The following is a 17,351-nucleotide window of genomic DNA, read 5'->3' on the forward strand; positions in this document are numbered from 1 at the left end:
GATACAGAAAATATGAATTCTACCTCTCTCAGTGGTTCATGATTCCTTTTACCAGATCTATCAGAACCTGAGATGGAATATCAGAAAACCAACTTTTCCCCATGTCAACAGACCATTATTACTGTCTTTTAATTAGTTTACCCAGACTGCTAAGGTGAAATTTCTAAAACTCTCACTGAGCACCATCGCTTTGGTCTCTTCACCAAAGATTACAGCAATTAATTAAGATACAAATAATATGAGATGTTTAAGGCATAAATAAAAGTTTTTGATACAAACCTTTATCCGTAAGATACCTTATTGTACATAAAACTAATCCCCATTGCACCATTATCCTGAAAATGCACCAGCTTCCTCCAGCTAGTATCCGACTGCCACTAATTATCTACACTCAACCTATAGCGGCCTACTGGGGCTCAAGTGAGTGCAGGGATGAAAGTATTTAATTTTTTTATTATCATAAAAATATTCTTTACAACCCAATAATCTAAGGTGCTTGAAATGTTATCTGGGAGGGATGATGAGAACGAAGCTCCCCAAAAGTAGATACCCTGTGGTCATGTTCCAAGAGGACCCTTGAAGGTGGTTTCGCCTGAAGCAGTATGTTCTAAGTTTTGCCTCCAAGGGGTTGGTAAGTAAAACAATGGTTTGTTCAGAAGAGAAATAGGATTCAAAAGCACAAGTACTCATCTCAACAGTGGGGTCGACCTTGTCTCCTAAGCCACTGAAAGTGACAGAGAAGGGGTAATCTAAGATGATGCAGTAATTAATACCAGCCCTTGCAACATCACCCCTTGGTATAATTTGCCCCAATGACTCTACAGGGTTGAAAGAAAAAAGCATAAAGGTATTTCAGAATTACATCTGAAGCAGAACTGCAAGAAAGTGCAACGGTGCAGTGGCATCTCCATAAACCTGCTCTGAGAATGGTATCTATTTCAATATTTGTTGAAAGGCCACAGAGATGGGGTTACTGAAGCCTGGTGGACCTTAATTCTGAGTTAGGGAGTTGTTGATGCCAGATGCAAAACTGGTATGGTGTCACAACTGATAGGTCATAATTTTCTATACAGGCACAGGACATACTGTTTGCTCAGAACTGCTGATAACCCTTGGGCTAAAAAAATGCAGTCTTAATCATTAGGTCCTGGAGTAAGGCCTAGCCAAGGAGCTCACAAGATGGCCTGATTAGGGTGTTTGGACCTATGTTAAGTCCCAACTGGGATGTTTGTCTGCCAATTATGAGGAGGACTGGCTGAAATGACAGATCAGATCTGAAAAGTCCCTGCTTGCTTCCACATTTATGCCAGGACTCGGTAACACCAGCTGAACTACATCCTTCAGTAGCTGATATGGAGAATTTCTCTTCATACCTGACTTAAGATGAAAAAGGTCACTATTAACAGAATAGAGGCTTCAACTACAGAAGTATTTTGTCGGCTTTACAATTACTAGGTTCATCATTGACCTGCAATGGGGAGTAGCAACTGCAACAGTTGTGGCCTGTGAAAAAAAAACCTCTCCCCACGAGTACAGTGGACAATTTCCACTTATGAAGTTGGAGGGCAGGTAAGCTGCTGTGGAAATCTGCAATTATTGTAAGAAAGGCCAGGAACCACTTCAGTTGTAGTCAGAAGGGAAGGGGAGGGGCATGAGGGTCATACTAGTATTGTTAGAATTCACGAATTTCAACATTACATGGAAACTCAGGTTAAACAGGGGAACATGTAGACTTCTAGGTATCCCACACTTGTAACATTGCATCTGTGGCCCAAACTACTGGGTCAGGCTACAGGGAACAGCACTAGCCAACCTGTGGCTCAAAATATGGCGGCAACATGCCTTTCATCAGAGTACCCTAGAGATGCCATATTTCCTTGCAGACATTTTGAAATCCTGGGACAACCTCCAGCAGAGTCATTTCATGACCCTCTGCCTATGTAAAAATCTCTAAAGCTAGGCCACACTGATTTCTCTATTGACTGTTCGTTCTCTGGTTCCTCAGCTATGCCAGGATGGTTATGCTTTCAGTCATCACTCACTACAAGCCCCCTTCTCTATGACCAAGGGGCCAAAGAATTTCATGTCAAAATGTCATGCGTAAAAATGTTGTGGACAAAAATGTTGCATGACACAATGCCACATATCAATATGTCATCACTATCAAAATGTTGCCATCGTCAGAATGTCACATGTCAATATGTCGTACGTCATAATGTTGTCACTGAATATGAGTAATAGCATAATGGCCAAGCAAACATGGAAACAATGGGCAAGAAATAATAGGTCATTTTAGTCTTCTATACATACAGTATATAAATGAAGTGTTTTAGAGTTCATCTGGTCTGCAGTTTAATCAGTCTATTTCAGTCTGTTTTGGGAAACTGTCAGTCTGTCTAAATCCAGATCTCTTGTATCGCCAAAATCATTTTTTTTTTTAACTTCTCAATGTCTCTGGAATTTGTGAAAAGCCGAAAGGTGGCAATCTGCTGAATTATCATGGTTTCCTTTTCCGAAAGGAAAAAAAATTGATCAAGCTGGGAAAACAGTTTGGAAATGCACGGAATACGACAGAGCAAGGTGCTCAGCTCGGATTTACACAAGAAATGATGCTGTTGTGAAAGAGCCAGGTCATAATCATGGGCCTGATCCACCAAAGGCCAAAATGAAAAAGGTGATAGCTGAAATGAAAGAGCGTGCAGGAGCGCTCCTGAAACTAGCACTTGCCAAGTGGTCGCAACATCTCCTATTCGATTACCCGTTGCTATGCAAGGATAGATGTCATCAGTATCATGTCTAAAAAGAATGGTCCAGCATGTGAGGCGGAATATGCATAAAGTTCCGCCAAATCCCATTTTGCTGGAAGAACTGCAGACACCAGATTGGTATCAAGTGACAGGTGCTGGAGATCAGTTTCTTTTGTGGGGTAGCGTCCAGGGCCTAACCAAATATCGTTTGGTCTCAGGAGATTCTTGGTACAAACTCTGACGAATTGCGGGGGTGTTTCATAATACAAACACTGACAACATTTTGGTTTGCGACATTTTGACAGTGACGATATACTGACGCACTGCATTTTGTCACAAGACATTATGACGAGCAACATTTTTGTCAGCGACATACTGACAAGTGACATTTTGACATGCGACACTGTGACGTGATACGAGACCAAAGCAACTCCCCACTCTTCATGCAGTTTGCAAACAAGAGGACTTCTGGATCCCCTGGAACAAGGAAAACCTTTCTCAGATTCTGCTTCTCTCCACCAGCAGAAATTCTTCACTACTGGGACAGGGAGATCGTCCAGCATGGGCGTTGCCTTCCAGGTCCCTGCAAGCCAGTGATGACTTCCTGTACATCTCACAATCTGCATACAGACACAGCCAAAGGAGGAATTAGCACCGTGGAGGTAGCAGTGTCAAGGCAACATCAACAAGGGTGTTGCTGTAGTAAGAGATCCAAGAGAAGGCAGTTAACAAAGCAACAGTATGGATAGCTCAAAAGGCTGGGGCCATGTCACTTGGGCATGAGGATGATGGGGTGCTGTGGCCCCAGATGCACAGCACTGATGCAAAACTTTACCAACCCCTTCACCACATCACTCAAGGTATACGACAGAGGAGGAAGACAAGAAACACCAGAGACTAAATTCAAATTTAACTTCAGATTTTTGATAAGAAGAAATTAGCATCAACTTAATATTTAAAGAATTTCCAATTAATTTGTTGTCAGTCAGAATAAAGCAAAACTAACCCAGCAAAACTCAACACGTATTTGCCCATGATTTAAAAACCCTTTTTACATACAAAAAACCGAGAACAAATATTTTGAAACAAAAACTTTACAGGGAAGTGATGTAAATACAAGGAAACACACTTAGATCCCCACATCCTGCACCTAAAAAGGATGACATGGAAAAACAAGTAAGCAGTGATCACACAAACGAGAAAATTACTGGTAAAGCAAGCCCTTCCCAACAAAGACCAAAAATTGGATACTTACTTCAATAACACAAAGGGAAACAGATCTGAGTTGGTTTCCTCCAACACAAACAATCTAATTACATCACAAACGCCAGATAAGAACAAAATTAGTGGAGTAAAAGCTAAAGTAAGAAAACTTAGCACAAGAGAAAACTGGCACAAAGGCTACAGATACAAAGATGATCTGACAAAGTGCAACTGGGATGTTGATGATACAGTCCCACGACAGAATGAGCGTAGAATTGGATCAGCGACAGGAGCCAGGAAATATGGAGAAGGTACATTTTCAGGATAACAATGGGAACAAGATTAGTTCTATTTGAAGTAAGGAATCTTATGATTAATGGGTTGCAATAAACAAACATACATAACCTGCGACAGATTCCAAGAGCTTATTCAGACAAGAGACCAAAGTCATAACTTTCACTGAGCTGGTGTTACGATATGGTGCTGTCTAATAAGGGGAAAATGCATAAACACAACAGAATAGTACATGGACAAATGTACAAATGCAAATAAGTACATGAAGAAACTTTGTGAACATTGTGGAATACAATGAAAAAATGTGTGAACACTACAGAAAAGTAATTGAAAACTAATGGAAGGAAAATAAAAGTGGAATATTTGAAAACACAGCTAAAAAGTACTACAGATTAAATTGATTCAATTACTTGTGATTTCTAGATTCTAGAATCCATATAATTTCCAAGTACAGTAATAGACTGTATGTGAGTGACAAACCCCAAATTCAATCATTCCAAAGAATTAAAACAAGGTGTTTTAATAACAATCATATCAATAAACCCTAACAAGAAAAAAATGAGCGGGTTTTCTTTGTGCAAACTTTAGGGAAGTGTGTTCGCAAGCAGGAGAGAGGTGAAATGAGTGTCAAAACTACTTTAAGATATCCCAAGACCTATTAAAACTAAAACAGTTCAGATGTCATTCTAACCATATATTTTAAGAAACATCTGTAATTTTATGGCAATTATTCACCCAACAAGAATGAAAGCCATTTCCAAATGAAATGCAATGCAACAAAGTGACTCAATACTATTTCTATAGTAGGGTACTAGCCAAAAAGGAACACTATATAGTACTAGAATACGTAAAGAAATGAGGATTGAGCAAGATCTGTGAGACAACTTTACTTAAATATTTCTTACTGATACATAACCTCCAATTCTAAACACTATCATAAAATACAAATAGCAATAAATACAGAAATGCTACGTGAGAATACACAAATTTTTACATCTATCACATCAGCATTTACCTAAAATACAACTAGATATTGGGCCTTATGAATAGGTACAGTAGCATCATACAATAGGTGTTCAACAGTCACACGCAAACACACACACACACTAAAGCATGCAATAAAAAGCATGCAGTCATTACCATCATTAGATTTAAAGCACAGCAAACAAAGCAAATTGGAGCTTTTTGAGTTTAACGAGTACAAATCAATGGCAACATGATCAACAAAATGGGGAGATTATTTATAGAATGGTTGATAAAAGATTAAGAAAAAAAACATGCAATGGTGTGTGTGTAACTGTCTGTGTCCCCTAAGACAACACACTGGCCAAGTTGAAGTTCTTGCCTTTAGGGATGATGAATTATAATAACAACCAGCTGCTACTGCGGTCTCGTTAATTTGCACGCATGATTGTGTATTTACAGCAAACTTCTTGAAAATTCTGTTAAATCACTTTCATACTTATCAGGAAATTATTTATCACAAAGAGGTGCCTGAATATCCCCTCTTAATACAAACACAATATACATAAAATACACTAAAACTGTTCATGAATGACACGTAATGCTACTATAATACTTCATCCCAAAAAGAGCAAAGACTTAAAAACAATTTTATAAAGGCAATGATTATGTTTTATTTCAATAAAGCTAAAGCCATAGATGGGAGACAATGCAACAACACTTTGTAAACAACATGCAAACTATGCAAAATGATTCTTTGACACAGCAAATAAAGCCCTTAATTGCTTTATCAACCTGTCATTGGCAATACATGCCAAGAAATTAAGTAAAAATGAAAGAAGGCTACAACTACTGAACCTGCCATCATTACAATGCATAACTTCAGTGTTACTGGCTGCTACAGTACTTCAATCTTTCAAAATCTGAATTTCAAACAGCATAAATAACAATGCTAAAATTTAATAATCCAATTTTTTCTTTCCCAATTATTCAGTAATACTGTATGGTTTTAACTTGGTGTAAACAGGTTAGCTACCAAGCAGTTACGCTAACCCTGTGCAAGATAGAAAAAAATACTAGAACTAAACATATTAATAAGGAGATATCTCCATTATTAGTACATTTCTGCTACTTAACTTCCCTCAAAACCAGATCCTAATCTCAAACTAACATTACGATTACAAGTGACATAAAACTGGTATCTACTTGGTAATAACTAAACCTAAATTGCATAAAAATGCTACGGTTGTTCACATTTACCTAATGTGGACAATGTCTTAAAAGAAAATCTTATGAATACCTATATACTTCCTCAATGCTAATCATAGGCACCATGAATGACACACCCCATGTGAAAAAGGAACTCCAGTTTCCTAACACACAACTTTATTCCTTATGTGAATGAAATTAAATTTAGATGCTTCAACACTGAGATCAGCCTTACATTTCAAACTAATTCAAATAACACCTTGAAAATTAATATTACATCCTATTAAAACTGCTATGCTGCTTAAAGGCCTTAAAATTAACTTTCCAATGCATTATGCATTTGCGGATGGTACGTTTTGCAAAGCACTCTTACCTGATGTGCATAGGACGGTTTTACATGTTCAGTAAATGAGCTGCACATGAACGTTGAATAAATTAAAACCAGTATAAAAATAAATACGGTCGTATAAATACTAAACTAAACATTTCTTCATAACAATATAGTATAAAATTATGATCGAATTAACAATGAACTATGATCTACATATTATGCTGCTTCATAAAAGCAGGCTATTCAGATTCTATTTGAAAATCAATTTACAATATAGCAAAAGATCACACTTCACACAATAACAATGCGATTAGGTAGCCTTTGGCCTGGATATTTCTTTCAGTATAGAGATAAAGATTGCTATAATCCAACTCTGGTGTAAATGATCATAATGAGCTTTTACCAGAAATACCACACACGCATACATACAAAAATAAAAAAATAATGACAAGGTACAAGCCAGTTCAGAAGTTACGAGTAATTGCCGGCATGCAGGACCCCTCAATGAAATACAAACCAAGTCCCTCCTCTCCCACCCAATCCAAATAAAAATAATCCTTCAGGAAAGCAATGGCCTCTTTGAATGGGAATATTTTTCCCCAGATAAAAGAAAGTACTAATGCAGCCTTTTGTTGCACATTCTCCCTGGTAAGTTTTCGTAAGTACAGTAACAGAATTCTTCTGAGACAACTGCCTTCTGCATAAATAATAAAAAATAAATAAGTGAAAACAAAAATATTTTTGGATAAAAGAAAGGAAAAAATAAGAAACCAGCCTTGCACACAGGCTTCAAAAGATTACTACAAAGCTGCCCACTACCAAGCATCATGTTTCAAGATTCTGAGGGCTAATTTATTTCCAAAGAATTATTCGCTGTAAACAGTGCAGCAAGTCAAGTTCAATGAATGACAACATAATTTAAAATGCAAGCTGTAAAAATAAAGGATAAACAGTAAAACTCCTACATCTACTGACCTTTATCTCATAATTCATAATTCCTGCAATATTGAAATTAATCTTTCATTAAACAGAATTTAAGAATTTTGATATTACATTTTCACAATGAAAATCACATGAGCTCATTAGAATTAAATGTAATCTTTAATAAGCCACTCAGAATGTAAACAATAATGTTGGTTTTGGATGCCTGTGGATTACAACTCGTAGGCTGTCTCGCCGTAACTAACCTCCTGAAGAAGGTCCTGAGCTGCTATGGCCTTGAGCACATTTTTCTTACTTGTTTCACAAACTTCACCACCAACCATCAGCTCGTCTAACATAAAGTAAGCCTTCTCAAAATTGAAAATAATATCCAACTCACATACCTGTTGATAATACAAAATTAAAAAAATTAATGTCATTAATATGAACGAATTGTGATCCAATAACTGAAAGCCTCAAGTTTCATATCTACATTACTATACTCTTCTTTAACATTTATACATCAGATTTTCTCATTGAAGGGTTAGTTCTAAAATGAGTTTAATCAACTGCCATTTACCATGGCCACTTCTGTGATTTTCCAGGCCTTTTTACTAGTCATTTCCCTGCTAATTCCATACCAACTACTGTACCTTTCCTGATTAACCATTCCTCACTCCTTCCCAATCACATCACCAAGCCTCTCAATTTTCGTGATCTTAAGTCAACAGACTTTTTCTAGTCCTTGGGGCCCTACTACTCTCTGAAACTCCATTTGAAATAAGATCTTACCATGCCCAAGTCTCTGCTATAGATTGTACTATAGGCACTACTGTATATATACATTTCACGTCTTCATCCTGTTTGTTAACTGGGTACCATATAATTGAACATATTGATACTGATACACAATATTTAGAAATGACCCCAGCCCCAGATATATGGGGTGCTGAGAATCTTCCACATGTGCTGGGAATCTCTCATTTATATATAATAATAACAAACTGAGTATAAGAGACTGGAAAGTGAATACTTTGGATCAACTTAGAAAGACAATCTTAGCTCTTTGTAAGTCATGGTACAAAGAGAGAAAGACAGAAAGGAGAGTTTACATGTGGAGGTGGCAGGCTGAGGCAACTACATTTTTCAAACCACAAATCTTTGAATTTAGAATTAAACCTTAGAATTTAAGAGCACACTCCCACAATGAAATAAAGAAACATGGTGCAATCACTTTAAGAAAAAATTCACAAAAGGAACTCTTTTCATACCTTCGATGTAATTATTTCCTATTCTTTAGTAAACATACAGTGCAATTACAGTCCTTTTAACCACTGATTTTTGAATTTCAGAGTGCGTGCCCATGCAATGAAAAAACCAACAAAGATATTCTTGTCAGAAAATGTTTTATATGTCTGATTAACAATGACTGCCTATTCTGAAATGCAGCAACAGTAAATATATGCATGCAATTCCAGAATTTCTGAAGCCTGGTACCGTTCCAGTGTGCTCACACTGCTACTATAACCAAGGTCTGATATACCTTTCCCACAGAAAGCAAAAGTATTTGTTCAAAAATAGATGTGCAGGGGCATGAAATACAAATCCTAGAGATCCATACGACAAGAAGGCAACTAGCAGGATGCTAACACCACCAAAAACCAACTCTTGCCAGTTCAACAGTACTAAACCTTTCCTGAAGAACTACTTTCATGTCCATCTCTCACACACCACAAAACTTTTCATGGAAGTGGAGGGAATGGGGAATCCCTGGCAATAGCCTAGTTCCTCACTGGAGGGGTGGGTAGAGCTCTCGGCTAGCACACTGTTGGCCCAGCGTTCGACTCTCCGACCGGCCAATGAAGAATTAGAGGAATTTATTTCTAGTGATTGAAATTCATTTCTCGTCATAATGTGGTTTGATTCCACAATAAGCTGTAGGTCCCGTTGCTAGGTAACTAATTGGTTCTAAGCCACGTAAAATAAGTCTAATCCTTCAGGCCAGCCCTAGGAGAGCTGTTAATCAGCTCAGTGGTCTGGTTAAACTAAGATGTACTTCTTTTTCCTGGCAATAGCCTCCACAGTAACTGAAGGCAGATGAACTTACGGTGAGCAGTGCAGGATCCTACAACACCCCAAAAAGGCATGGTCTCCCCCCAGTATAGTACTGTAATGTCCTGTGATAGGCACACCAGTCTCCAGTTGTACTAGACATGGGCCTCGTTCAACTCCAAAGTACATTTGCCAGATCAGACAACAGACACCAACTGTGCCAGACACTGGTGAGTCTCACTCTGTATTAGCCACACACTGCCACCAAGCTCTGCCAGGCACTGAAAGAGACGCAGCATCTAAGCCACACTTAGATATTACTACATTGTGCATGCTTCCTAACAAACATGAGTCAAATAACAAGAGGGAATTGTCCATATCATGAATTTTAACTGCCAAGGAAGCCCTTCTACTGTCATGAGCTACTGACCAGTAACCTGCTCAGTCCCATATCAGTAGAATCAAGTTACATACCATAAACAATACTAATCCACAACAATAACAACCACACTCAATTTCTGAGCCAAGAAAACAATTTACCCTCAGTTGTGCCCTGCAAGAGCTGCATCAGACATGAGCTTTGTGTGAACACCCCCAAAATAAAGCCAAGTTCATGAAATTCAAGAGTCAACTGTAAATACAAAGTTAATACTGATGGACTCTTCTAAAGTGAATTTGCAGTCAATAGTGAGGTACTTCACTGGAATGTTATGACACCTTGGCTGTTTGTCCTTCCATTGGATTTTACAATAAAAACAGTGACTGGAGACGGAAGAAGTTCAGCATAATGACAGAAATTTGACAGGCTTAGAATACAAAGATGATTTATAAAGCTTGCTAAAAAAAATGCATCATGTACCTCTAATTTAATTTCTCACATTTACCTATTCTTTCTTTACATAAACTAGGCAAACAATTAATATCAAATTCAACCTTTTCCATTCACTTGTATTCACATTCTCTTTTACTCTTTATCAGTGATCTTTTTTATCGAAGCTACTTTACACTGTTTGGGGTATTATTCTCATATTTAGAATAGTGCATCTATTGCCATCTTCTTTGCCAGGAATTACTGATATACCTTTCCCATAGAAAGCAAAAGTATTTGTTCAAAAATAGATGTGCAGGGGCATGAAATACAAATCCTAGAGATCCATAAGACAAGAAGGCAACTAGCAGGATGCTAACAACACCAAAAACCAACTCTTGCCAGTGAAACAGTACTAAACCTTTCCTGAAGAACTACTTTCATGTCCATCTCTCACAGACCATAAAACTTGTCATGGAAGTGGAGGGAATGGGCAATCTCTGGCAATAGCCTCCACAGTAATTGAAGGCAGATGAACTTACGGTGAGCAGTGCAGGATCCTACAACACCCCAAAAAGGCATGGGCTCCCCCCAGTGTAGTACTGTAATGTATGTGCTCATGTAATGTGCGATCTCGCATACCACGCGACCCCCAAATTTTCACACAAAATTGATTTTATCATGTATCTCGAGTATAATATGAGGTCCTTTTTTGAGGGACCATATTACGATAGACTAACCTATTTTCCTCCATCTCTTTATCCCATCTTCTAGTTAAATAAGTTAAAAAAGTAAACGAGAATGATAAAAGTATCGTTAGTAACACCATACTTGTTGTGTAAATACGTACAGCCATAAACAACCAAAAGAGAAACAGCTGTTTTGCTACGAACAACCGAATCGGATAACAACAGCCATTTTTCTAAGAACAACCGAATCGGATAACAGCTGCTTTTCTTGCATTTCAACCATCATGCAAAAGTAAATAATTACCGTATTTGTGTTACAAATGACGTTAAGTAGAATAGGAATCATATATTTTTACATTACAGTACTGTATACCCTTATTTGCTATGGAGAAAAGCTCAGCAAAGAAATATACTGCTAAATTTAAGCTGAAAGTTGTAGCTGAAGCTAAGAAAACAAACAATGTTCAAACTGCTAATGACTATAAATTATCATGCATTGGCAACATGGACGAAACTCCATTAAACTTCGATATGCCATCAAACTCAACCATAAATAAAATTGGAGAAAAAGTATTTAATCAAAACTACTGGGTATGAAAGAACACATTTTACTGTCATTTTAACGTGTATGGCAGATGGGACGAAACTTTTCCCCAAGCTTTTCTTTAAATGGAAACTGATGCTTAAGAAAAAATCCCAAATGGTGTCGCTTCACGAATACCTAAACAATGCAAATGACACATGACTGGATATGTGTGTATTTTACAATACAATAGTAATATGAGAATACTGTACATACAATATCATTGGATACAGTGAAGTAAAGCATAACTTTTTAAAGGATCCATGGAAAAGATGCATACTGTATTCATCATGTTTGTGTTTTATAATGTGAGTATTACAGAGGCTAATTTTATATCTTGTGTACGATGCGGCCCCCTTAAAATTAGCCTCAAAATGAGGTCTTCAAAAGTTGAATGATATGCTAGTATATACAGTAATCTAAAGCAAGGGTATAGCTGATCATCTCTCTCTTTCTCTATCTGCTCTATCACAAAATGACATTTTTGTTATAAAATAAAGTTTTATATATACAGGCAGCCCCTGGATATCGGCAGGGGTTCTGTTCTGACGGTGTGATGATAACTGAAAATCACAGACAACCGAAAACTGGCGATTTTCGGAGCTTTTTCTGTGATTTTCAGGGCTTATCGGCACTGAAAATCACTGATGTTCAGTTATCGGTGCCTCTGTTAGGTATGTATTGGTACCGATACCCAATTATCGGCGCTGATAAGTGGAAATCGGCAATTTTTGGCGGGAAAATTTGCCGATTTTTGTTGCTAGACAAGAGCTGTAAAACCTGATCGCCGATAACCGGAGACTGCCCGTACTTACCAAGTACAGTAAACCCCGCGTATTTGAGGACTCACTATTCGCAGACTTACGTATTCGCGGATTTCTCTATGGAACATATCTACACATTATTCACGGAAAATTTGCCCATTCGCGGTATTTTTCACTGAGAAATATTCACTAATTACTGTATTTTCATACCATTTTCATGACTAACTGCACTTTTTGTGATAAAACTATTAAAATACTCAGGTATAAGCATTTTTAGAGGGTTTTTTGTGTTTAAACTATCAAAATAGGCAGTTCTAAGTGTTTTTAGAGGGGTTTTAATTATTCGTGGATTTTAGCTATTCATGGGGGGTGCAGTACTCATCCCCTGCGAATATGGGGGTTTACTGTAATTACATAGCCTGCGAATACAGGGGTTTACTGTAATTACATAGCTAAGTATTCTACCTCACACGGCAACTTTTTTAATTTCGAGGTAGCGTTTTTTAATTGTTTTTACCTAGGTGACAGCCCTGCCCTCTATGGGGAATGTCGGAACAACATGGCAGCCAGTCAACAATTCATTTATGCCCTCTTGCCCATGGGAGGGGAGGAGGGAGGGCTCTAATACAGTAAAATGTCATTTTATATATGTAACTTACCAAGTAATTACAATAGCTGAATCCCATATTGTAAGGAGGTGGGACACATGGACATAAATCTACTCGAAAACATTAAAGCATGATAATGACTTTGAAATAGAAAAATCTGCTAGTATTGAAGCAATGCTTCTGAAGGTTTAAAAGAAGGCCCAGTTCCTGGGTCAGAAGAATAGTCTTGTGTCTGTCCTCCATGCACTTGCCCTTCAACGAGAATCAAAGTAGCCAGTCGTCTAGGTAGACACTCAAGTTGATCCCTACTAAATGGAGCCACTTCGAAAGAGGAGCTAGAACTCGAGAGAACACCTCAGGGGCCATTGAAAGGCCAAAGCAAAGGGCCCAAAACTGGTATACTTTTCCTTGAGACAAACCTCAGGTATTTTCTGGACACTGGATGAATCGGGATATGAAAATACGCATCCGGCATATCTAGTGTTACCATCCAGTCACCCTGTTGAATGGAAGCAAGGACCGACTGACTTGTCTCCATTTTGAATTTTGTCTTCAAGACAAAATGACTGAGGGTGCTCACACTGAAGAGATGATTATAAAATCCCTCCATGTCAGTGCCTCAAACCTCCTCTATGGCTCGTTTCTGAATGAGGGAGGAGACTTCCTCCAGTAGGGCCGAATGTTTCTCAGAGCCTGCTAAGTAGACTGACAATTCTATGGGAGAGGTGACCAAAGGTGGGTTCTCCAGAAAAGGAATGATGTAGCCTTCCTTCAGAACCTTGACAATCCAATGTTCCGCTCCTCTTATTAGCCACTTTTAAAATCCCAGGGGTCTAGCTCCTACTGGTACATGGAGGACAACTAGTTTACTTCTGGGCTGGTTTGATGGAGGTCTTCCTAGGGTTCCTAGACGCAAAACGGGCCGACGGGTGGGACCTGAAAGACGTTCTGGTCCTTCCTCCACAAAACGGATGTTGCTGGAGGAAAGAAAGGGTTCTTGCTTGAATAGAGGAAGACGATTCCTAGGGGCGTCTAGACGATTGAGTAAGCAAGTCTTGCATCGTCTTTTTCTGAAGATCTGTGGCAATCTCCTTCACCATATCTTGAGGGAAGAGGTGATTTTTGTCCAGCAGAGAACATTAAAGCTGACTTTTGCAAAAGAGTGACTTCCTTGGAAGTGAAGGAGCACTATAGCTCTCGTTTCTTAAGTATCCCGAGGGTAAAGAGGGTGGAAAGTTCACTACAGCCATCTCTTACGGCTTGGTCGCATGACAAAACCCCCAGCCAGTCTGAAGCAGAATCCCTGTCCAGGTCCTGATGATCCTCGATCTTCTTGGCCAATGAGCCCACTAACCAGACAAGGAAGCTGAGGACTTCAAAAACTTTGAAGATGTCCCTGATTAAGTGGTTGAGTTCTGAGAATGACAACATTTCGTCAGGGTCATTATCAACAAAGCCTCCAAAAGAAGGTATAGAAAAGGAGACAAACCTTTCATCATGAACTAAAGGATTCTGAGTCTTCGCAATGAATTAAGGAATAAATTCGAAAGCTAAAGACTTCTAACCCCTGGTGTGTTTGCCGTCATAAGACAGACCATGCAGTTCACCTGCCCTTTTTGACGATGCTAGGGCCCGCAAGAAAACTGCCTTGAGGGTCAAGTTTTTATCTGTAGTCTGTTGCAACGGTTCATAGGGGGCTCCAGTAAGACTAGTCAAAACCGAAGTCAAATCCCAACTAGGAGGTTTGAGTTCTCTAAGGGAACAAGACTGCTCAGAGTTCTTAATCAAAATACATATTTCCCAAAATGTAGATATCTATCTCTTTCATACACAGAACTAGAGCTAGAACAGCCCTATAGCCCTTTACAGCAGAAATAGAAAAGTGTTTTCCTACTCTGAGAAAAACTAAAAAATCAGCTACTTGTTGAACAGAAGCTCTGAGTGGTGAATAACTCCATCTACAACACCAATCACAGTAGACAGACGACTTTCCCTAGTAAATGGACGCTGAAGACTTCCTGATATATCCTGACATCTGAGACGCTGTTCTTCGAGAAAAGCCTTTTCCTTTCAGGAGATACTTGAGAAGCTACTAAAGTCATCTTAGATTCTGGAACCTCATTCTGTTCAAGACCTGACGGATCAGACAAAATGGAGGGGAAGCACATACATTCAAATTGTCCCACGGATGTTGTAGGGCGTCCTCTGCCACTGTGGCCATGTCTGGTACTACTGAGCAATAAACTTCTAGTTTTGTGTTGTACCTTGTCAAGAAGAGATCTATCACTGGTCTCGCTAACAAGAGAAACAGCCTGTCTGCCACCTCCTGATGCAGAGACCACTCTGTTCCCAAAATCTGTTCCTGACGGCTTAACTTGTCTGTTACCACATTCCTTTTTCCTGGAATGTATCTGGCCCTGATCTTCAATGAATTGTCCACAGCCCATTGATGCAGTTGGACCGTCTTAATGTGAAGCTGTAGAAAAACTAGCCCCCCTTGTTTGTTTACATACGCCACTACCGTAGTGTTGTCCAACATCAAAACTACTGAGTGACCCATTACCCTCTCCTGAAACTCCTGCAGAGCTAAGAATGCTGTCTTCAGCTCCAACACATTTCTGTGGAGTTGTTTGTCCTCTTGAATCCATTCTCCCAAAATTAGCAGGTTGGTCCTCCAGATATCCAACCTTCGGCAGATGCATCCGAGAACACTCCTACTGTCAAATTGTTGTCGTCCAACCACCACAGCAGGTCTTTTCTCACCTATGCAGACAGAGGAACTTTCATGTGAGGGTGATGTTGCTGGAGACCAAAACTCCTTCAGTCTCCATTGTAATTACCGCATATGTAGACATCTATGAGGAACTAATTTCTCTTGAGAAGTTAGCAGGCCCAGAACTACTTGCCACTGCTTTGCTGGTTGTGTTTTCCCAGACAGAAAGGACATAACCACACTCTTGAGCTTCTCTATTCTCTGTTCGGAGGAAAAACTCTCGCCTATGATGCATCTATAATCATACGAAGATACAAAATCTTTTGTCTGGGAACTAGATTCGATTTCTCCCAATTTATCACAACGCCTAGGATGTGACAAAAGTGAAGCAGCCATCTCTGTCCTGAAGTAACTTCTCCCAGGATTTTGCCAGGACTAGCCAGTCGTCTAAATATCTTATCAGTCTGATCCCTTAGGCACGAGCCCATGTTGGCGACAGCGTGAACACTCTTGTGAACACTTGAGATGTTGTCAGGCCAAAACACAGTACCTTGAACTGAAACACCTGCTCTGCAAGACTGAACCGAAGAAATTTCCGTGATGAGTGATGGATTGGGATCTGGAAGTACGCATCCTTTAAATCTATGGTCAGCATAAAGTCTCCTTCTCTGACTGCTGCCAAGACTGTCCTTTGAGACTAAATTTTGAATCTCATCTTCCTGACAAAAAGGTTCAGTGTTGACAAGTCTATTACTGTCCTCCAATCGCCACTGTCCTTCGGTGCCAGGAAGATCCGACTGTAGAACCCCAACAAAGGAAGCGTTACTTGCTCTACTGCTCCCTTCTCCATCATTTTCTTCACTTCTCCTTGCAGAATGAGATGTTTCTACAATCCAGGATCGTAAGGAAGGTGAGGTAGAGGGTGATCCGAAAGAGGTGGAATGAATGAAGTCAAATGAAGTAGATAAGCTATCCTGAGGAGATCTACTACCCACGGCTCTGCCCTGAATCTCTGCCACATAGCTCAATGGCTCGCCAGGCATCCCCCCACTGGTGGCACTAAGTGAGGAGAGGCGCCCACTCTACCGTCTCATACCCCTGCCTCTACCCCTATTTCCCCTTCCTCTTGCAGGTCAACTCTGAAAGGGATGCTGTTGAGATGGTTTCTTTAGTGAGGGAGCTGGCTGAGTAGGTTTAGGGGCACGAGTAGATCTTACCAACTTCTTTTGCAGGGGCTGTTGAGTCTGCTTTGCAACCTTAGACCGATTCAGAGACTTACTAACAGCTTCCTGTACCAGCCTGTCATTAGTATCTGTACGACATCTATCATGTAAGCTTCCAACCTATCCTTAGGTAACAACAACTGGGACTCCAAAATATCCCCATTCCATAGTGACAACAAAGAGTTCACATCCACAGAACAACTATCTTGGGTAGAGCTGCATCTCTTCTCATTAAAATAATAT

General features: G+C 39.4%; 1 protein-coding gene across 6 annotated transcripts in view; it reads right to left on the minus strand.

The window, feature by feature from the left end:
- The window catches only part of AP-1sigma (AP-1 complex subunit sigma-2), a 133,314-nt gene that overhangs the window by 63,497 nt on the left and 52,466 nt on the right, over nt 1–17,351 (minus strand). For all 6 annotated transcript variants that reach the window (XM_067104324.1, XM_067104321.1, XM_067104326.1 and 3 more), the window contains exon 5: nt 7,935–8,072. In XM_067104324.1, coding sequence (XP_066960425.1) covers nt 7,935–8,072 — 138 coding nt within the window. The remainder of the gene's footprint in view (nt 1–7,934; nt 8,073–17,351) is intronic.

The sequence above is a fragment of the Macrobrachium rosenbergii genome, chromosome 5, assembly GCF_040412425.1.
Source record: "Macrobrachium rosenbergii isolate ZJJX-2024 chromosome 5, ASM4041242v1, whole genome shotgun sequence".
NCBI classification, from domain to species: domain Eukaryota; kingdom Metazoa; phylum Arthropoda; class Malacostraca; order Decapoda; family Palaemonidae; genus Macrobrachium; species Macrobrachium rosenbergii.